The sequence below is a fragment of the Phasianus colchicus genome, chromosome 2 (assembly GCF_987193195.1).
Source record: "Phasianus colchicus chromosome 2, bPhaCol1.hap1.1, whole genome shotgun sequence".
In the NCBI taxonomy this organism is placed as follows: Eukaryota; Metazoa; Chordata; class Aves; order Galliformes; family Phasianidae; genus Phasianus; species Phasianus colchicus.
This window is the reverse complement of record NC_143437.1, coordinates 2683242-2705716: the sequence shown is the minus strand read 5'-3', so window position 1 is coordinate 2705716 and position 22475 is coordinate 2683242. Positions and strand designations below refer to the sequence as shown.

The window sequence follows — 22475 nt, the reverse complement described above, 5'->3', positions numbered from 1 at the left end:
TCATCCCTGCAGGTGTGTGACAACAGCGGAGAGATGTGAATTCAGGTGAGAGCAGGCTGCAGTGCAGGTTTGCCACCTGCAACCCAGTGGGTAGGCAAGTCACGGATATATGGTGTGGTGCTCCATCCCCCTGAAATGTCTCTGATTATTTGAAGATGGAAAATGACTCCAATGGTAATTTTATGCTAGGAGGAGGACAGGCCAAATAACAACATGTGTTATTTAGCTCGGTACCTTGTAGGGTGTGGATTTGAGTGAGGTGTTGATGCCAGCAGAATCCTCACTTTGCGTGTCTGCCCTGCATGACTGGATTGCATGTAGATAGTATGTACATCTTATCGTTCAGGAAGGCCATGTTATCTCTGCCATGATGTGAATGTGGTTCTTCTGTTTCTAATGTTTCTGTTTGCACGCAAACCACAAATGGAAGAAGCTCTGCAGTGTTACTGCAGCCTCATTTTAATTTCGGCGAACTCCAGAAACAAGGGGGAAAATCCTAAACCAAGCAAGAAAACATGCCTGAAAAATATTTGAGATGGAATTTGGCAAGTTTCAAGCTGCTATGATGTAAATTTTAAGAGCCAGCAACGACTGTACTGTGTAGCAGGGAAGAAAGGGCTGTTGGAAAGAGGCAGCTTCCTAATAGAAATGAGAAGCCGAACCACAGCAGGTCTGCTTTCAGATGGAGCGGGCTATCAAAGTGTTCTGCTCCTGCAAACCATTCCCAGCACTAATGGGGAAAATGATGCGGGTTTGCAATAAAACATTAGCATCCATCAACTTGATCTGCTCTGCATTTGCAGAAAATAGTAGAAACTGTAGCCTTTGTGTAATAGATTAGAAACAACTGCTACTACACGGACTACTAGTCCATGAAATCTTAGTGCTGTGTTGGAAAAGTTCACCATATAATTTGGGTCTTTCCCTCCCCAGCATACCAGTGCAGAGGCAGGAATTTTCTGACCCTGATGAAATCTCATGTTACCATTTCAGTCCTCAGGGTTTGATTTGCAGTGCAAGCTTGCTGGCCTCACAGCGAGCACTAGGCACGGTGCTTCATGTTTTCCACTGCCCATCCACCTCTGCCAGCTTTTAGAGCTGCTGTGAAACAGAAGACTTTGGAAATCTTTCCTGCAGGGAAAGGCAGTAATGCAGTATGGAGGAGATGGGTGCTAGGAGTGAACGTGCTTTTTTTTGTTTGTTTGTTTCCCAGGGACTGTGGAATAGTGCTAACTTGAAATGCCTGAAAAATAAGCAGATCATAGAATATCCTGAGTTGGAAGACCCATTAGGATCATTGAGTACAACTGTCTCCACATAGGACCACCCAAAAATCAGACTGTATGTCCAGATACTTCTTGAACTCTGGCAGCTCGGTGGCACAGCCACTGCCCTGGGGACCCTGTTCCACCTCCTGCTGAAGAACCTTTTCCTGATATCCAACCTGACCCTTTTTGTACTTTGGCACCCAAAACTGCACACAGCTGTGAGGTGAGAGCAGGACTGCTCTCCAGCATCTCACCCCCAGTCTGTATTTATAGCCAGGTGCAGAATCTGCCATAGCTCTTGTTAAACTTCATGTGGTCGGTGATTGACCAGCTCTCTAATTTATTTAGATCTCTCTGCTGATATCCTAGCTTTTAGTATCAACGGAACACGTTTGTTTTATCCCCTATTAGTACCATTACAGAAGGTAGGCTTTTTAAAAAATTTTCTCATTTCAATCATGTTGAATTGAAATCTTGGTATGCTGTGTTTCTGCATTTAAATTTGGGGCAGATTTAAATTTCACCACTTCCAGGTTGTCTGGAGCCAGGTTCATTGCAGGGAAAGAAAGAAGTGATTGCCAGCTTCGGCCTAGAACTTCAAATCACTTTGAAGGTTAGTTCATGTCAGATGAGTGTCTGGAGGTGGCTTTCCTAGAAATGCCATTATTTGCAACAGTCTGGCTCCTACTGCCTTTCATCTGGGTAGAAATACAGGATTTTGCTCACAGTTTTTGTCTCACAAAACACCTATTTCTGCTCCCCCGAATCAGAGGAGCATCTTCTTTTACATCACTGCTTTAAAACTGACTTTTAGGGAGGAGGAGACAATCCCTGCAAAATACAGTCTGAGTTGGCTTAATGCTTTTGTGACTTTGGCTGAGCTGGGTGACTGCTGCTCCCCAAACCACCCGATTCTGATGCAGATGATGAATGTGGCCTCTCCAGTCATTCCTGGTGCTGGAGCTGCTTTTGGAAGCTGGGATTTTCTGCTGAACTGTTGTCCCCTACAAGGACAGGCTGTGAGAGCTGGGGTTCTTCAGCCTGGAGAAGAGAAGGCTCCAAGGAGACCTCATAGCAGCCTTCCAGTACCTGAAGAGCCTCAAGGAAAGCTGGGGAGTGACTTCTTATAAGGTAGCAACAGGACATGGTGAAATGGCTTTAAACTGTCACAGGGTGGATTTAGACCAGATATTAGAAAGAAATTCTTTACTGTGATGGTGATGAGACGCTGAGCAGGCTGCCCAGTGAGGTTGTGAATGTCCCCTCCCTGGAAGCATTCAAGGCCAGGCTGGATGGGGCTGTGAGCAACCTGGTCTAGAGGGAAGTGTCCCTGCCTGTAGCAGGGGGTTGGAACTACATGATCTTAAATGTCCCTTCCAACCCAAACCATTCTATGATTCTGTATCAGTGCTGCTCCCCCTGGAAAGTGTGATCAGCTTGGGGCTCTCCGCTTGTTGCAGATGGAGTGGCATCTCCTCCATGCAAGCCACATGACTTCATTTTTCTGCTCTGGTGTTATCTTGTTTTGGTTGTTCTCATAATGCGGGTCATGTCTTGACCACATCTGCCTTCTGGGGGCTTCTTGCCTCTTCTGAGCCTGGGAGAGGCTGGGTTTGCCCATCCATGTGTTGGTGAGTTGCTCTTTTGGGCTCTTATTTTTTCCTCATTCTTATGCAACTTCAGCTTCTCAGATGATGACTTGATTTTAGTAATGCATTTTACCCTTCTGCTTTGGTATAATGGCTTCCCCTCCGCAGCCCTTGCTCTGGGCTCCCAAAATCTGTTTGTTTTCCTAGTTTCCATGCCACCTGTGAGGGTTTTGCTCTCTGACTTCTCACTTGGGTGTTTGTTATGTATATTCTGCATAGGAAACATTCCCATGTGTTGCATGTGGATATCGCAGAAACATTCAAAGTGTAAAAAGAAGTGACCTCCAAGGGGAGGTGGTTGCAAATTCAGATGTCTGTCAGGTCACACTGGCAGGATTCAGACCTTGGGGTGTCTGTGCACAAACTTCCATGGCTGTGTCTTAAGATTTTTAAAGAGTATACCTATATTACTGTTGTCAACCAGCAATTGGGTTGGGTTTGCTGGGTTGGGGTGGCTGGCAGCCTGTTAGATTTGGAAATGTTGTCTACTTGTTTCTGTGCTCTTACTTAGGTGTATGTCTGGGGTAGTGACAGAGTTGTTTTTTCTGTACCACGTTTGCAGAGGTTTTAGGCAGCACCTCTTGAGGCTGGTGCAGGGGGTGTACAACGAGAGCTTCATTAAAACAGCAGTAAATAGCACCAGTGTGTGCATTTACAAGGCAGGAACAGCTGAGGTTCTTTGTGTTGCTCTGGTGCTGGGGCTGCTTGGCTCCGTGAGCTTCTCCAAGGATGGCACTGCCAGGGGGGTCCTGCTTGAGAGCTGCACCTTTCACTTCAAAGCTCTGAGCAGCAGCTTGCCAGTGGGATGCTTCCCTTTTGAATGTGCGTGTGATGATATAGTGATAGGTTAAAATAAAAATATTGATCATCCGTGTGTGTTGCTGAGAGGAAGCAGAAGTACAGAGCATGGTGTCCTTTCTGGGACTGTGGGGGGATTGGGAAGTGAGCGATTTCCAGCTCCAATGAGTGGGAACGGTTTGTAACCATGTCTACAAACAAAACCTGCAGCTCATCTAAGTCCAGTCTGTGAGATGCATTGCTACACATCCTATCCACACAGTCCCAGTGCCATTATTTACGTGTTCTGAGACACCAGGGACACCTCTGCTGCCTCTTGGTGTTCGTGGTGCAGCAGTGGTTGCTGTAAATGCTTGCAGCTTTTCCTGCTGAGCAGATATATACGAGTGGGATGATTTAGGAGGAATTAACTTTGAGATAACTTATTTCCCTCTTTAAAAAAAGAAGGTAAATGTGTGTAGCCTAAATCAATATAATATAGAAGTGTGTTTTTTTCCCATGCAAAAAAAACAAAAAACAAAAAACAACAAAAAAAAACAAGAGCTTTTGCACTCTGTCCTTCAAATTTGCTTTGGCAACTATAAGCCATCTCCATTTTATTAAACAGCTCTTTTTCCTCCTAATATATACAAAAATGTTTGCAGTATAAACAGCTTAACTAGACAGCTGCCTCTCCCCAGATGCAGGACGCAGTTAACTTTTTGCCCTGTTTCTGTTCACCAGGGCTGGTAACTTTTCCTGCTGGCCAGATGAAATAAAATTGGATTTTGTACCAGATGCGGCGGAGCTCAGTTTTGTATTCTGCAGGTGTTTCCCCAGCTGGGGAGTGTGGAAACGTGCCATTTTGCTGAGATGATGGTGAGGTTTAGAAATGTGAGGGCGTTAAAAATAATTCTCCGTGTTAACAGTGGGCTTTGTCCCTGGTGGGCTCCATATGCCGAACAGCTGACTGGGGCAGCAGCTGTTCTATATTTTAATAGGAGAGTTATAAAGATAGAAACATGGATGATCATTCAAAACATAAGCAACTCTTTGCAGTCATGGAAACGGGATACAACAATAAACTTGCATTTGTAAGCCTTCCAAACAAAATAATCCCACTGCTCTGCGTTCAGGTGGTCTCAGGGAAGTGGATGAACTTGGTTTTCTGTTTCCTTAAGTTCTGTTTACTCGATCCTATTTCTTTAAACCTTTTTCTCTCTATTTCTGAAGCGATATTAAACTTTGCATGTGATGCTGATTTAGGTGGTTCTCCAAGTGACAGATTTATATGAGAAGCCTCCCTGAAGCGCGTTACTGATAACCGTGCTGGTACACCTTTGAGAAAGCTGAGCAAATGCTCTCCTTTCAGCTCTTTCCTTGCAACTTCGATGCCCTTTCAACCCAAGCAGTTACTTATACCCCTGTAGCAACTTTGCTGCAGCTCCACATCCTGAGCATGGGATGAATCTGTGAGTTTCCCCGTTAACACCACGCAGTTTTTCTGACAGTGTATGAAAGCTCACCAAACCTCAGGCACCAAACCATCCTCTCCTCTTGCTTACAGGCTTTCTGGACCAGCATTGGCTCAATTGCATACTTCACACTTATGTTAAACAACTCTAGTCACCCTCTTCCAGCTCCTGGTTTATCCTGCTAGCCTGCCCCATTTTTGTTTCGGAGGGGCTGCTGCTGTTTCAGCTCCCTGCTGCCATGGAAGGGCTGTGATTCACGTTGTGCACGGGAGTGGTGTGTTCAGCCAGCCCATACTGAAGCGATGTGCTCCTGAGCTGCATGGTAACCTCAGACTTGGCATGGTTGGGCTGAAAGCAGCCTTGTATCGACCTGCGTATTGCAAACAGATGGGGGCCAGGGTGCTTGGCTGGACAGTTTGTGCAGAGATAAAAGTGGGTTATATGCAGTGCACGAGCACGATGAGATGTGGAGGAACGGGCAGGCCAACTATGGGTGCATGTATGAGCTGCAACTGCCTTTGCTGCTTATGTCATTTGATGCACAAAATATGAAGCTAAGAAAACGTGGTTCCTGCAGTATGTACAGGCTTTGTGGGTTTACCAGGAAATCCAGGTAAACCTCCTGGATTTTGGGATCATCTGGCTAAGTGTACAGTTCATATATATATATATAAACCAGTCTGTTTTGTGCTGTTGTCAGATAAGCAGAAATTCAGCGGGCAGATGAATTGCTCAAGCACCCGGCACAGCAGTGGCACGTAAATGGATTTGCAGCTGGATGAACGGAGCGTGTTTGGGGCTGGCTGGTGGAGCTGCAGGCAGGAGTCGGGTACAGCAGCTGCAGTCCTGGCCAGGGCTATCGCTGGTACAGGACAGGTCGGTTGTGGGGCTGCCACAAATGTTTCTCTGCTTTCCCGATGATTGCAAGGAAGTGCTGGTGATAAAGCTGGTGTCAACACGCGTCCTGTTTGCATTGGCTGAGGTTGAAGGCAGAGCAGGTCTTTGGGGCAGAGCTTGGCAGTGTGGGGTATGCCAGAGATGGTTTGTGGCTCTTGAATTCACAGCAGGGGCCAGGCAGGCGCTCTGCAGCCTCCTGAATGTGAGGAAAGTGACCTTTTTAAACCTAGAAACAACAAACCCAATTGCTTATTAGAATGGGCAGTGCTGAATTACAAGACTTAGGCAGTTAAAAGAGACCTGGCACATTTACTTCTGTACTTGAGCAGGGTGGGGAATTACCTCTCAGACCAAGCAGGTTCATAGTGGTGATAATGAATGGGGAGGAATCCCTCTGGTGGGAGGAAGGAGCTTCCTACGAGCCAGACTTTGCACATCAAGTGTTTTCACCATGGAAAACAGATTAAATCCCTCTCTGAAGTGACTGGGTTTGTATTGGTGAGCCCGGTTTGCAGAGGTTTATGAAGGCTACCTGTGTGCTCATCCCACAGCCCTGGGCCCCAGGCAATGGCAGCATGGCCCGTGCCAGCACTGTTTATTTTTCTGGCCTGTGCCACAAGCATGTACTCTGACCCCATTGGCAGATGAAGTATTTACTTAAAGCCACAAATGAATGCCTGAAGGAACGATCACTGGGTAACGGGGTCCTGCTCTGCAATTTGTCTGAGTGTGGGGGCTGTGCTGTCCCAAAGCAGAGCAGTTGTGGCCAATCCCCAGCTGTGTTCCGGAGGCAATTTTGCTGTTGTGCATCCCAGGATCTCTGAATGCCATGTCCTCCAGCCAAGCTCACTGCTTCTCTCTGGGATTTTCCCTGAAAAGCCATCACCGAGGGTAACAGAGCCACTCAAAAAATCTGAATACGTGGGTCTGCACCCCAGGAGGATTTTTGTGTCCAGTAAATACACTGTTCACAAGTTTTCAGTGGAAGATGTTGAGTAGAAAGGAAGCTCTTTCCTTTAGGCCAGCAACTAACGTGTTGGTATGGCTTTTTAAAATGTCAGTAGGACTCAGTAGGCAATGGCTGTCCTTCCACAAAGGAATGGTGTTTTTAGTTTGCCAGGTCACTCTATGACCTGACACCTTCTGTGCCATTCTTTCCCTACAGAACTCACAGTAGTGAGCATTCAGCCCTCAAATGTGGGCTAGGACTTTCTCACAATAGACCAAACACACCATGGTAAGAGAACTTTATTAAAAATTTTGTACATCAAAGGATTAACTACTACATTTTAAACAGGAAATAAGATTTTACATATTACAAAAGATGCTATTAGTTCTTGAATTAGAAATAAATTTTATGCACACTGTACATGACACATCTGAGTTGTAAGAGCAAGAACAGGACAGTGCTTGAAAATATATGATATAACTTAACAAGCAAATATGCTCGGTTTGTAGTATACAACATAATATTTCTGGAAAAATAGCACATTAACTTCTGTCTGAAAATGCTGTATCCCTCTAGCCAGTAACTACCAACAGTGTTCTTGGGAGAAAGCGTGTGCCCAGCGCGGCGATTTTCCACTTGGAGTTTTTCATTGTAGGAGAAATGCTCTGAAGATGGCCTGTTTCTCTTGGAGAGAGCAGAATGTTATTCCGTGCTATGGTTAAAACAATCTGCACATAAAAACCCAATGCAAAACACTTCTCACAAATGCTACTTTACCCCCCAACCCAGATCAGAAAAAAACAAGTGATAGCACATAAATGTCTACAGGAATAGATTCTTATTAACTGTTATCTTCTGTTATAAAGTTAGTTACAAAGAAATATATTTAGCTTATCAGAGAACCGTTACTTTGTGTATCATCCATAATACAATTCTTTGCCTTTGAGATTGTCAGTGTAGCTGCATTAGAATTTTAAACAAGAACAATTCAAGATCACCTCTGAACCGTGTGACCTATTTGGCTATGAAGGGTGTGTGAAGTTTGACAGGATAGCATGAACATACAGTTCTCATACAAAAGTACTATGCATCTAGGCCAAGTAAGGTAATCAAAAGATTTAAATCTTTATACAGAAAGTGACAATGCCCATGTTATACTATGGAACACATCTACTAATTTTGAATTACAGGTGTAATGTGTGGGTTAAGGATATCAACTTACTAAACAAATATATATAAAAAAAAAAAAAAGAGTAAAATCTATAAATAAAATAGTAAGTGCTTTCTTTAAGATAATATTCTTTGGCTGCTTTAAGTGCCAGTGAAGGGTTATTGAAAACCACTAAAATGCATAAGGTCCCACTATTATTGTTAATCTTAACACTGAGCTTGTACGGTAATTCAAACTGTTGACTGTTAGCATCTCCAGATCCACAATGTGTTCTCTTGGCCCCGAGAGCGATTTCACCAGTACCAGCATTGCACTTACGGCGCTTGTTTGCTGAAAGAAGGGAAAAAAAAAGTTCAGTTCAGTGATTCTCTAGCCGTGTCAAGGGACTGCTTGCGTTACTACACCATAAAAATGCTCCCCCTCAGCACGGAGATGCACAATGCAAGTATTATTTAAACACTTTTAAATGGCCGTGACTAATCTCACACCTGGCCTTGCTGGAGGGAAAGCTTTACCTGACTGGGGCTTGGAGGAATAAACTGCGCTACAAAATCTGTTCCTGGTTATGCTGAGTCCCCTACAGGACCTGGGAAGTGGTAATCTATCCCAGGATGGTTTTTGTTTTATCTCCACCTATCAGCTTTTAAGATATATGAAGAATAAGTAGAGAAACCTAATGTATTTAACAGTGATCCAGCTTATTCAGTGGAGGGAAACTGCACTATGGCTCATACTTGAGCAGAAGCTTGTACCCCATAAACACTGGGAGTTCTTGCAGCCAGCGTGCCTTGCTGCCTCCTGCTCCACCCCAAAGTTCTTTCCAGGCTGGGGTCTTGCTGCTAGGGAATGAGACTTTGATGCCAACTGAAAGGAGGCATGCCATCAGTATGGCTTCCTAATTTACAGATGGTAAAGGGGGGAAGCTCATCTCCCCCTTTACCTATTGTATTTTGCTCCCTATGTGAACCAAGTAGGTTAGACAAATGAATCCGTGTGCTGCACCAGAGACCTACTGCAAGCTCCACTGAAACAACAGGAATAATTTCTAAGAGAGAGCTCTATTTACCACAGCACTCTGTCAGGAATAAACACAAGCTTCCTTATTTAAACCCCGTGATTTCTTGTTGGGTGGCAACAGAAGATTGGAATTCAGTTTCAAAGTCAATCTGCAGGCTAGACTGGAGTCTCTCCTTACCTAGAATGAACTCGTCCTTAAGAGCTGTCCGTTTTTTTTCTTAAAACAACTGTTAATACTTTGGGGTAGGTATGGGTTTTCGATGTGTAATAAATCCAGGGAAGAGCACTGAGTTATAGGTATACCAGATTAAGCTAGGCACAAGTGTGGAGATGCTTGTTCCTATCTTGATGTAAACAGGCAACACCATATTAGTATTCTTCTGCTGTTAGATTAGAACACTCTAATCCTCATATTTTAGGAAAAACAAATGAAAACATTCTAATTAATAATGTTCTGGCTTGTTTTCAGTGCTAATGCTTTTTTTACCGAGCATAAAGCCACATAATGGAAAAAGGATTTTCCAGGAATTTATAAATATATGAAATATCCAAAAAAATTAGGTTCAGTTCAAAAAATCTTAAAGTAGATGTTAGTTTCATTCATCTGTAATCTACTTGAATGCATTATACCAACAGGAAATACTGCTGTCCTAAGTCATTTAAACTTCTGTGGTTTTCTGAAATAGTTGCAGCACTGTGAGAAAAAAGCATCTCCCAATACAGACTTTGCTGCACATCCGAATTTCTCTCTCTCTTGGAATCACTGCCCCATCCCGAGCTATTTCCTGACTTAATTTCTTTTGTGGAGAAAAAAGAATACTCATTAAATGCCTCCTGCATTTTTTTTGGTTCTCTTCTAAATATATACAGGTGGGATGCCAGTACGGACTGAAAAGATCATTGAGGCATTTTGAATTTTGTGTGAGAATCACTCGCTAAATATCCACGGTGGTTACTTGTGCTGTAGTCACTTGAACTGTTTGATTCTCAGTTTATACAGCTGTTGGGCAGAGCAGGTAAAGGCTTGAAATTTGTAAAGCAAGCACGCTTAATAAGGAGCTCTTAAAAAGCTGATGAGCTGTGTATGCCATGATACTGCTCTTACAGGAACTCTGCAACTCCTTGGCAGCACTAGAGGTTTCCATATCCCGCTCTACCAATACTCACTCTCAGGTAAAATTCTCCATTTTCGTTTCCTGACTTGATCCGGAATGTGTTAATAGTATTAGGATAAATAGTGGTTGCCTGAATCTGGAAGATATCAGAAGGCACTGTTCTGTCTGAACGGATGCTCATGTATTTGTACACAACGGAGTAGGGCAGCTCTCGGCAGATGGTGTTTGATACGGGGCAGACACAGCGGCTGAAAAACAAAAAGGGATGACTTTGATAGCAGCAAACAAACAGCACTTGTGTTCTGCCAAATTTGATCACGCTGCCTGATGTGGATAACCCTATAAAAGTGTCTGTCTTTCTCTTACTTCTCAGACGTGAGGACATAGGGCTCTTGACAAGGATTTATTGGGTAACAACGAAATCCTCCATGGTAATTCCAGCAGATTTCATCCTCTCTGCATTCATTAGTAGTCTCACACTCATTTATGTCTAGGAGGAAGGAAAAGGAACGTTCAAAGCAGAAGAAATGAGTTTGATTCAAAAACAAACACACAAAGCAACAACCGCCAAACAAGCCACCTGCTTTTCTGCTGAAACTCAAGATTTCTGTTTTCTTTACCTGCTTTTCTGGTGCCTGGCTATAAAGCATTTTCCTATGCAGACGTGGAACATATTTGTTAAATGCATGTTAATTCTAACCATTTTTTGTTGACTAAAGAAACACAGGAGTCACACTATCTGTAATGCAACTGTAGAAATACTGAATTCTAAGTTAGCAATGAATCATTTTCTAGCATAAGACATCTTATAGGGAGAAGATGGAGGCTTTGTCATTTCATGCTTTATGCAGGACCTCACTTCTAAATGCCTGGTTTTCATGGTCTAGCTAAAATGCCCATTAAATGGTTACGTTTCAACAAAAATAGCTCTGAAAGAAATGATGAAGTCTTGTTTATTTTTGTGTGAAGCAGTGCTTCCTTTCCCCCTCCTCACCCCCCCGGGAAAATAATGTTGAATGGATATGGAGACAATCAGACTTGTGTTCTATTAATGTTCTGTCAACTTGTCAGTGCCAGAACCCAACCACTGTCACTCAAATGCTCTCCTGAAATTAACCCAGCCTCAAAAAGGGGTTATCCAAATATAATCTCTTGGAAGACAGAGATGCTTTTTTTTAATCAAAGATGGTCCAACTGCCCCAAGATGCTCCGTATCAGCTGCTCTTCATAGAAATGAGAAGAAATTGCAGTCTGAGAGAGAGATGGATGCCTGGTATGGTACAGTGGCACGGACAGACAGACAGCCCTGTCCTGGGGTCCAGCTAAGGGAATAAGATAAGCTGGCTTCCCACCTGACAGGGGGTGAACTTGTGCAGGTGATGGTGACTGGACATTTGTCTCTGCTCAGGGCAAAAGGAGTCTTCTCCCCTTGCTCCTGAAGTCCCACTAGCTAATAGATTTCAGGCTGTGGTGTGGGAGAAAGAAGAAGGTATGGATAGTGGCTGAGAATCAGAAAGAGGTGATCGCATTAAGAAGGTCCAACTGAGGATCTGAGTTGTGACCAGTGCTGCTAAAAAAGGCAAGAGATCTTAGCAATTGGAGATTTTGTGCTGAGAGGCACTGAGGCATCCATCTGCTGCCCAGATAACCTCTCTGAAGGTTTCCTGCCTTCTGGGGGCTCGCATTCAGGACATCAGGAGGAGGAGACTGGCTATGATAAAGCTGGAGGACCACTATCCTCTCCTGATCTTTCAAGCTGGGTCACACAAAGCTGTGACTGGGAAATTAAAATATATCAAAAAAGACTTTATGTCCCTTGGGAAGATGTTGAAAGGATCAGGAGTGCAGGTAGTGTTCTCCTCAGTCCTCCCAGCTGGCAACTGGGATCCAGGCAGAAGTTCAATGATGACTGTGTGAGTGGTGTCACACCAAAGGCTATGGATTCTATGATCTAGGATGCACCTTTGCCAAACCAGGAATGTTGATGTGAGATAGTACAGAACTGACCAAGGGGGCAAGGATATACTAGGGAGCAAGCTGGCTGGGTTCATCAATGGGTCTTTAAGCTAGAGCTGCTGGGGGAGGAGGTGTACTGCTGAGTGACAGAGAACCAGGGAAGGGTGTCACTTTAGGAAGCTGTGGGGGAAAAACTCAGATTTGTCCTGGAGGTTTGTGGGAAGGCTCCTTTAGGAAGGCAGTAAGTGTGAAAACCCAGCTGAGGTGCCTCTAAATCAGTGCAGGCAGCGTGGGAAATAAGCAGGAGGGATTGGAAACCACGTGCACTTGGAAAACCATGATCTTATTGCTATCACAGAAACGTGGTGGGATGATTCGCATAACTGGAATACTGCCTTGAGGGCTATGAGCTTTTTAGAAGGGATAGACAAGTTAAGAGGGGTCAGAAGAGACAGACCAAGGAGAGTGTGCCTCCTCTGATAAATGAGAAAGGAGAACTAGCTACAAGACATGGAGAAGACTGAGGTACTCAATGAGTCCTTTGTTTCAGTCTTTGCTGGCACCCAGGATTCTCATATTTCTCCCATTCATGAAACTCTTGGTTGGAACTGGGGGAACAAACTCACCTCTGCTGTAAGGGCAGAGTAAGTCTGAGAGTGCCTCATGAGACTGAATGTGTACAAGTTCTATGGGGTTGGACAATGTGCATCCCAGGGTCCAAAGGGAGCTGGCTGATGTGGCTGCAGTACTGCTCTCCATCGTATTTTAAAAGTCATGGCTGTCAAGTAACGTCCCCAGGAACTTGAAAAAGGGAAACATCACTCCTATTTACAAGAAAGGGAGGAAGGAGGCTGGTAAGCCTCACCTCTGACTTGGGAAGATCATGGAGCAGATCCTCCTGGAAGACATGTTAAGGCACATGAAGGAAAAGAAGGCGTTCTGAGGTGGGCAGCAACCTTCATCAAGAGAAGGTCATGCCTGACCAGTCTGCTGGTCTTCTATGTTGGAATGGTGGCATTGGTGGACAAAGGAAGGGCAACTGATGTCATCTACCAGGACTTGTGAAAGGCTTTTGACATGGCCTCCCAGCACATCCTTATCTCTAAATTGGAGAGATACAGATTTGAAGGGCGGAATATTTAATGGATAAGGAATTAGTTGGAAGACTGCATCCAGGGAGTTGTGGTGAATGGTCCTATGTCCAGGTAAAGGCCAGTGATGAGCAGTGTCCTCTAGGGGTCTGTCTTAGGACCAGTACTCTTTAACATCTTTATCAGTGACACAGATGATGGGAGCAAGTGCACCCTGAGCAAGTGACACCAAGCTGAGTGGTGCAGCTGATACAGCAGAAGGAAGAGATGCCGTCCAGGGAGACTTTGATAAACTCAAAAGGTGGGCTTGTGTGAACCTAATGAGGTTCAACAAAGCAATGTACAAGGTTTTGTGCTCGGGTTGGAGTAATCCCAGATATGTATGCGGACTGGGAGAACTTGAGAGTAGCCTTGCTGTGAAGGACTTATGGGCCCTGGTAAATGAAATACTCAGCATGGGCCATCAGTGTGCTCTTGCAGCTCAGAAGACGAGCGATATCCTGGGCTGCATCAGAAGAGGGGTGGCCAGGAGGGTTAAGGCAGGTGATTGCTCCTCTCTACTCTGCTCTTGTAAGGCCCATCTGCAGTACTTTGTCCAAGTGTGGGACTCCCAGCACAGGAAAGATGTTGAGCTTTTGGAAAGGATCCAGAGGAGGGCCATGAGGATGATCTGAAGGCTGGAGCATCAATCCTAAGAAGACAGGCTGAGGGAAGTGGGCTTGTTCAGCTTGGAGAAGAAAGGCTCCAGGGAGACCAATAGTTAAAGGAAGATTATAAACAGGAGGGAAAGAAACTTTTTACATGGGTAAATAGTGATAGGACAAGAGGGAATGGTTTTTAGCTAAAGGAGGGAAGATTTAGATTAGATGTCGGGGGAAGTTTTTCACTGAGAGGATAGGGAGGTGCTGGCACAGGCTGCCCAGAGAGGTTGTGGATGCCCCATCCCTGAAGGTGCTCAAGGTCAGGTTGGATGCAGCCCTGGGCAGCCTGGTCTCGTGCTTCATCTAGTGGCTGGCAATCCTGCCTGCAGCAGGAGGGGTGGAACTTGATGATCCTCGAGGTCCCTTTCAGCCCCAGCCATTCTATGATTCTATGAAATTAGTTTGAACACTAGAACAAAACAATAAGAACAGAAAAAATACAACCCACCGCCTTACAGCATTTTGATAAATTTGAGTTCCTTCCCTCTGACAATTAGAACATTTATTTTTAAAAATAAAGTTTGTTAAATCAGGTTCAGAATTACAAAGATAAAATTGCTCTTTGGTGTTTTGGAAGAAATTGCAAATAATAAATGTAATATAGTACCTGTGAGAAAAACAAACTTCAGAACTATAATCCTAGCAATGTGGTGGCACCTAACCAGAACTGAACAACTGACCAGAACATTTATTTTCTAAACACAAAACCAGCTGCTCAAAGTTCTTGCTTTTCCTTTTTTTTCCCTGTCTGTTATCAGAACATATCTTTCATTTCTGTTCTGGCTGCACTTAGGAGCCTCTATAAAAAGAAACATGGTTTAAAGCAATGCCTAGTGTCTGTAATAATTGGCCTGATTTTTTTTCAGATATCTATCTCTGGAACTTAGATTCACAACCTGGACATCCAAGATGAGTTTTACCTCAGAGCTGCAAAAATTTAATTTTTTTTCCTAAGCATCTGAGGAATTTAGAGTTTGAGCTGAAGGATTCACATAAAAAGAATATCAAATATACAGTCGGTCTTCAAATGCATCAACGTATCCTTTGTAAGCATGATTATAATGTCATAAAACATAAATACTTAGACAGCAAGCATTCTTACTCTTGTGTGAAGTGATGATACTAACAATGCAGAACTGAGAGTGTTAAGATAGAGGCACTTACCTTGACATGTTCTGCCTCCTACTACCTGGTAACCTTCAGGGCAGACGCAGGAGAATTTTCCTGGTTCATTCACACACTGATATTGACATATGTAACTTGAAGTTCTGCATTCATCAGTATCTGCAGAGAGCAGAACTCTGGGTTATTTTTTTGACACCTACCTTTCTACAGGATTAAATACAATGGCTAGTTGCTGTTTCTAAGAGAAGAAACAGTGAAGTTGTTTTAAAGAATAAGCTCTCAAGGACTCTGAAATGACTCAACACCTTAAAGTTGGAAACTGAAGGTCTAGTTTTACTTGTGTTATTGCACACTCCCAAAACTGAGAAATACATTTATTTGAGGAAGCTAAACCAAGACTTCAGAAGTAGTTTTGGAAAACTGGAGTGAGAATCTACAGTTCTTCTTTTCTAGAAAATGACTGCTTTCACAAAAAGCAAACATGAGATAAGCTAGCACAGCAAAAAATGTTGCCTTTGTATTTGTGTGCTATCCTAATGGAGTAGTCTTTTGGGAAAGAGGGCAAGGCCTCTTTTTTGTCTTCAAATAATATTTGAGATATACCCTTTCTTTTCTTCTTTTAATCCTTGTGTAACCATCAGCCCCTTGCCAGAGAGCTGTACTATGAAACTGATTTAAACACTGTGTGTCATTGCCTAGAAATGAAATTAAACCAAGGAAAACTAGGGAATGGCTTGGAAAACACTGTAACACCCTCCCAGTACCTCAGATTTGAACCCAGCTCTCGACTTTTGTCAGGGATTATCCTGAAGGCTGCATTCTTGCTGCTCCCTGTTCTGTTCGCTTGCAAATAAATTAGCTTAAGAAGCTTGGAGAGGAAGCATCTGTAATAGCTCTGCTGGCTTGTTTAGGAGGGCAGTGGTAAACCAAAAAGACCTCTTTGGCTCACAGACTGGTAGAAGGGATACGGGCTTTAAGAGTGAGCTCATCCTGTGTCCAAAAGGAAATTAGAGGACCCCTGTGGAGGCTCTGGCAGAGGAAATAAAGTGTTGATTGTATAATCATCAGGAGACACGCTGTTTGTATACACAGGCTTAAAAGTGCCTCAAAAGCCCAATTGTTGTTTCCCTACCATCAAAAATTTAAGGTTTTTCTTTTCTGAGGAACCTAACAGCACTCAGAATTTCAATTGTTTTTTGATTTTCATTCCTTTCCAATTCATTTAATGGCCATCAGCATTAGACCACACACAGTTCAAGTGCTTGTGAAGCCTTATTCTCCCCAGCTGTGATCTGAACAGTAGTGATGTCTGTCCTGTTTTGCCCTTACCATTAAAGACAGCCAGCCATACCTACACACACCTGAATTAAGCTGCAGCTACTAAGGTGTGTATCAGCAACAATATTTGCAACATCGAAGGAAAAAAGTCAACTCAAGGTTTTTGGCAATGAAACACACCCACAGTATGTTTCCACTTGAATTCTACCCCTTAGTTCACAGAGAGGCTTCTGGGAAAATCAATCCGAAGTCACTGCTTTTCCAAGAACAGAAAAACGTCGCTTACCTTCGCAGTTGATTCTGTCACTGCTTAACTCAAATCCTGGGTTACACTGACAGATGAAAGAACCCAGTATATTGTAACACTGTTGTGCACATGGGTTATTGGCATCACATTCGTTTATGTCTGAAAGGAAAAATTGCAGATCTTTATCTTTTGTACCCAGTAATTAGGCTGATGAAGTGGATTAGTCCTTAGTCTGGGTCTATTGCTTAGCTGGAGCTCAGCTGACTACATCACTATAGACCTGCAGTCTCTGGAACAGTCAAATCTATGCTTTACATTCCATGTAGAAAAAAAGAGTATTTTTCCAGGAATGAGACTTATCCGAATGTGTACTGAATTATTCCAATAATGTTTAGTGTGGCTATTAAACTCCACATTCCAGTGTCTTTTTTTCAGGTATAAAATGCCAAGTCTATAAATAATTGATATAAGGAACACATACTGATAAGAGCTCTCAGCATGTGGTGGTTAAGATTGGAGCTATTTATTACTCCTTAAATTTGTTCTTTGAAATACCATTACAATTACAGCATGAGCCTTTTAGGCCAGTACAATTTTGCAGAGCTCTAAGGCCTAGACCATACAGGGGGAAGGTATGTTTCTAGGCTAGATTTTCCATGATGTGCCATCCGAAGGATATATGTGAGAACACTGCAATATGGGAAGAGAAGCAATTTAAATGCAAGGTTTATAGAAGTGTAATCACGTTTGCAATTTGTAGTGCTTATTTTTATAGGGCAATGACTAATTGTTGCTTCTTTGTTGCTTCCTTATTTTCCCTTGTGTTTCTTTCTTGCATATTTTCCATTCATATTTGTGTTCATCAGCTGTAATCATTAGTAGAGAGCTGCACTGTAAACAATTTTTGAATTCCTAGCTTTTGCAAGTGCTTATACATGTCAGCAGCAGTCACCTACAGAAACAACCAATAAAACTGCAAAAAAAAACCAACCCAGCAAAAGGCATTCATGAGAACTAAACCAATGTAGAGAATATTAATTAGCTATATGATCCTGCTGGACCTGACAATGAATTAATAGGGGAGAACTGACTACCAAGCTTTTTTTCCTCCTTTTATTTGGTTTCTGGCAGCAGAGAGAAGAACGTACATCATGACAACGCTACCAGAAGGAATAAATAAGCAAGCCAAAGCCACAATTCCGTTTGTTTCCCTTCCAAGAAATATTGACCCACTTTCAATATATGCAAAAAGTTGTAAGACAAATGTGATCAGTACAGCTGCAAAGTATCACTTCTGCCAGATGACTGTTGCAGATGTGAGAGTCTGCCTTGATGCAGCAGCCATTCTTTTACAGATTTTCTTGTTAAGATTCACTTTACCTTTCCTGGTGGGAATATGACTTCTTAGGCTGGGAGGCCAGCAAGAGTCAGGAGGGACTTCTTGGTGAAGCACCTAGCAAACTTGGAGCTGTCATACGGATTTGTAATTGAAAGAAAACAGCTTGAATTTGAGCCATGATTATGTTAAGCCCACATGCAATATTTATCCTATTATTTGGTGGAAAGCAATGAAAGCCTCTGTCACTGCAGTGCCGTGCAGTGTGCCTGTGCATGTGTGTATTGAGCCAGGGAGAACTTCCAGCCTTCTCCATTACCAATCTCTTGATTTTCACAGCCATTCTCATTCTTCTCTTCCTAGCTGAGAACTCAGTTGTGTTAAAATCAACAGCCAAGGGGCCAGAATTTCAGATCAAGATAATGTTGCATGAAAAAAAAAAAATTGCTAAGAAAAAAAGGGAACACAAACCACACTTACTGCTTAATCAGTACTAGGAACATGGAAGACTACCTACTTATCTTATTTCCTACACTCTTCCCTAAAGCCTTGTTTGGAATTTTGGAGAAGGAACATTGGGCTAAGCAAAACTTTGCTCAGGTTCAGCACGACCATTTATGTTTCTTAGCCCAAATCAGAGAAAAGCAATCTGCTGACTTCCTACCTAGTCTTGTTCCAAAACATGAAATAAAAAGAAAGAACAAAAATTACCACCATGGCAACACAGGTTTTATTCTTTACGGATGTTTTCAACAACACTCTTGTCTTTCAGTACTGTTACTGAGAAATGTGTCTTTAAATCCTGGAAAATTAACAGTTTTGCTTAAGAAATAGAATCCTTCTCTGAAGTGTGTATACCTAAGATAAACTTATTCAGTACCTTGTACTTCAGCAGCCATTTTTTTTTATTATTACAATCTCTAATTCTTTTACAGCAGATCTTATGATTTCCTACAGCCAGGACAGCCTCTCACTACAGCAACCAGTGTGATGTGCTGGTTGGTATTTTTTTTTTCCTTTAGTAAGCTGGGATAAAGACAATTCAATTGCTATCACGGCAAGTCATGCGTCGGTGTTTGTCTCTACCAAGTGAGCTTATGTGTAAGTGCGTGTAAAGAAGTTCTTACCTACACAGGTGTGGTTGTTGGATGCCAGCTGGAAGCCAGCATTGCACTGGCAGTAATAGGAACCAGGAGTGTTCACGCATCGATGGTGGCAGTAGGGAGGCAGGGTGCATTCGTCTATATCTGAGTTAGCAAAAAAGAGAAATTAGTTTGAATGGAATCACGGACATTCACAGCTGCTGTGTTACCCAACTGTAAAGTTAAATGAACTTGATTAAAAGCAGAAAAAAGCTTATGTGGGCTAGATATAGCTTCCACAGATCTCAATGGGCATGCTGCTTTACCCTTCCTTTTCATTAACTTTTTAAGTCTGCTTCACTGATCGTCTTCCAGCCACTACTATCCATACATATGCCAGTTTCACTTCTTACACAGTGCCACAGTGCTGGTCGTATTTGTTATTTTGCATAGGCAGAACCCAGAATGTTTCATTCAGCTTTTCAAAACCTAAAATGTCCCATAATCATGCACAATGCTGACCAACACAGTGACTGAAACTCATGGCTCTTTTTTTTATCCAAAAATTCTCATGCAGCACACTTAGCATATACTAAATCTTTTCAGCCCTGTTAGGAAAAGAGTCCAAATTTTCCCTGTGAGGACAGATGATTAGTGGCCCTGAAAAGGAAACAGATGGCTGTGCTTCCACAGGGATCCCCCAGAAACTGGCTGGGTTCCTGAGGGGCTGCTCTCACTCCCTTTCCCTTCCTGCATACCTCTGCATACAGCAGCACTGCACCTTCTGGCTGCGCTCTGGGGCTGAGCAAGGCTGGAACTGCTGCTATCTCAGGCAGCGTTCTCTTTCCATAGGCTCTCCCTGCAGATTAGCCCTGGTTGTGAGGTGGAGCAGACTGCCTTTCAAAGCTGCAGCATTCCTAATGTGCATTGGAGCAGGCTTTTCACCTGCAAACCACACAAATCGCGCAGCAGCCCGTTCTTTTACCTCTCTGCATTTTAGAAGGTTTCTTTACGCTCTGGAGGAGATCCTGCCTGTTTGGCTGCAAACTGATTTTTCAGCTACGTTGCAATGCTGATCGTGCAGAAGTTGTCTTCAGTTATGGCCTGCTTGAGCCTGGTAGAGAAACCCATGCCTGTTCTCTACACGTACACAATGGGAGGTTTCAAAGGCTCAGCACTCAGACAAATAAGACCAGTTTTCACTGGAACAAAGAAAGGCACTTCCCATAACCATGCCAGATCTTGAGTTTCCTACCTCCAGCTGTTTCCACCATAGTTGTGTTTAAAACGAGGCCAAGTGGTTTTTTGTTTTTTTTTTCTTTTAATTTTTATTATGAGAAAAGTGTTTGTTTTAATATGAAGTGAAAAAATAATCATTAGAAGTTAACCCCTTCTTTGTCCATTTTGCATCCTCTGTCAGGAACTAATCTTAGTTTTGGATGAGTTTGAATGAAAAGGCTTACAGTGGAAAATCCCTGGCTATCTGTGCAGTAGGGGCTGCTACCACAGCTCTTTTGTTGCAGGAAAATTCTGAGGTAGAAATGGAATAAATTGGGAGGTACAGCAGATCTCACATCTCTGAATTTACAGGACTAAGCTCTACAATTTGCTATTGAAAGACTAAATATAGGTGTATAAGCGATGCTTTGCATTTTAGGCACTGTATTTCTGCATGGAAGTGCTTCTAGGATCACACTCCAATTCAGTGGGAGTTTTTCTTGCAGGGTTAGGCTCTTGTGCTCATCAGCTCCACATCGATCTAAGTGCTAAGCATAATCTACCCAGTGCTGCCAAATCTTCTGTTTGAAGTCATGCTGGAGTACAATTCACTCTATCTGCAGTCCTGTGTTTCAGGAAAGACTAATTTTGCAATAAGTGAACAACCAAATTCTTAAAATAAAAGAATGGAATATATAAAAGAAATGATGAATGGTTAGAAGTCAGTCCTTTTCTTCCTCTAACTTGAGGCCAAAGAAGTCTGGAAAATTTTTGTTCAAATTTGAAAGAAACATTTCCTCCCATATGGAGAACCTCTATCAAGAACATTTTCTGGCTAAGTTGTTAGAAATAAAAAAAAATATCCCCAAAGACAGGCTTTATTCTGAATTGCTGACAGTACTAAGTGCAGCAATGTACTTATAATTTAGGTCAGTGTGTAATATGTAACACAGGTGTTGTTCTTGCTTTTGACCTAAATAAGAGAAGGGAAATCTCACTTTCCAGACAGCTTTAAGTGTAGATTTAGAATCATAAATGGATTCGTGCAAAGATATATGGGTGTATCATACTGCTTTGAGTTCTGTAATTTATGTCCTGTAAGGCTTTCAAGCAGTGCCCTGGGCCATGATATCAAAAGTGCTACTGCACAGCAGTTCTATATTTCTCAAAAAAATGAGATAAAACCCATCTATTTAAAACTTTATATATATATCAGTGGGCTGTCAAAACTATTCTTGTGCCTATACTCCCAAACTATTCATCCTCCTTTTGCACAGAGAACTGAGAAATATCAGACACATCTGTGTTTACACCAATTTGTCAGCTAGGAGCCTGATGCATACCTTTAGAAAAGATTCTGGGGGTTGATTTCTATAGCCCTCAGCTCAGAACCCCTGAGAAAAGCCATGGCCAGAGATTTAAGTTAGACTGGATGCGTACTGAAGCTTCTCCAGTGTCCTTCCTGCAGCCCTTGGTAGGCAGTGGCTACCTACAGCCTTGTCAAGCCTTTTTGGAAGAGCCAAAACTATTTCCATAAACTTTTTCAAGTTCAAGATCCTTAACATGAAGAAAAAGAGGAAAACGTGAAGTTCTGTTCCTGCTTTGCTGTGGCCCAAAGAACCATTTTCTCTTAGGCTGCATAAAACCAGCCTTGTGACTTACAAGGAGCGATCCTGAATGTCACCTCATGATGTATACAGTTGATTCTCCTACTGCACAGTTGTTTTTAATATCTCTCAACAGACCTAAGGCTTAGGACTGGAGCGCCTATAAAAGCATTTCATCCATTGAAACCATGATTAAAGAGGTGCTACAGGCTGATGGAGGACTGCAGGAACAGAGTAATGGCACTTTTGCATAACGTTCCCAAATGAGGATGGAATAGGAAAGATGCAGTGTTTATGCTGCACTTGGATTTAATTTAATGCTATACTTGTATAGGTCCCAGAGGTGCCGATGGTTTATTTTGGCCCAAGGAATAAAGCACAGTGGTTTATAAGTTGCAAATATCGTATACTTGCATTCAGAGTTTCCATCTCTTTCATTTATACTCATAAAACAGGCTGTGCATGGGGGCTCTGCAGAGCAGGGATTAGGTCCGTGTGAAGGTAGTGCTTTGTCCT

At 42.8% G+C, this 22475-nt stretch overlaps 1 protein-coding gene across 3 annotated transcripts in view; it reads right to left on the bottom strand.

Moving 5' to 3' along the window:
* Window positions 1-7298: 7298 nt before the first annotated feature.
* The window catches only part of EFEMP1 (EGF-like fibulin extracellular matrix protein 1), a 51976-nt gene continuing 36799 nt past the window's right edge, over window positions 7299-22475 (bottom strand). For all 3 annotated transcript variants that reach the window (XM_031597882.2, XM_031597880.2, XM_031597881.2), the window contains exons 7-12: window positions 19180-19299; window positions 16756-16875; window positions 15231-15350; window positions 10685-10808; window positions 10371-10566; window positions 7299-8516 (exon numbers count right to left, since the gene is read on the bottom strand). In XM_031597882.2, the coding sequence (XP_031453742.1) occupies window positions 8358-8516; window positions 10371-10566; window positions 10685-10808; window positions 15231-15350; window positions 16756-16875; window positions 19180-19299 (839 nt within the window). In that variant the 3' untranslated portion in view covers window positions 7299-8357. The remainder of the gene's footprint in view (window positions 8517-10370; window positions 10567-10684; window positions 10809-15230; window positions 15351-16755; window positions 16876-19179; window positions 19300-22475) is intronic.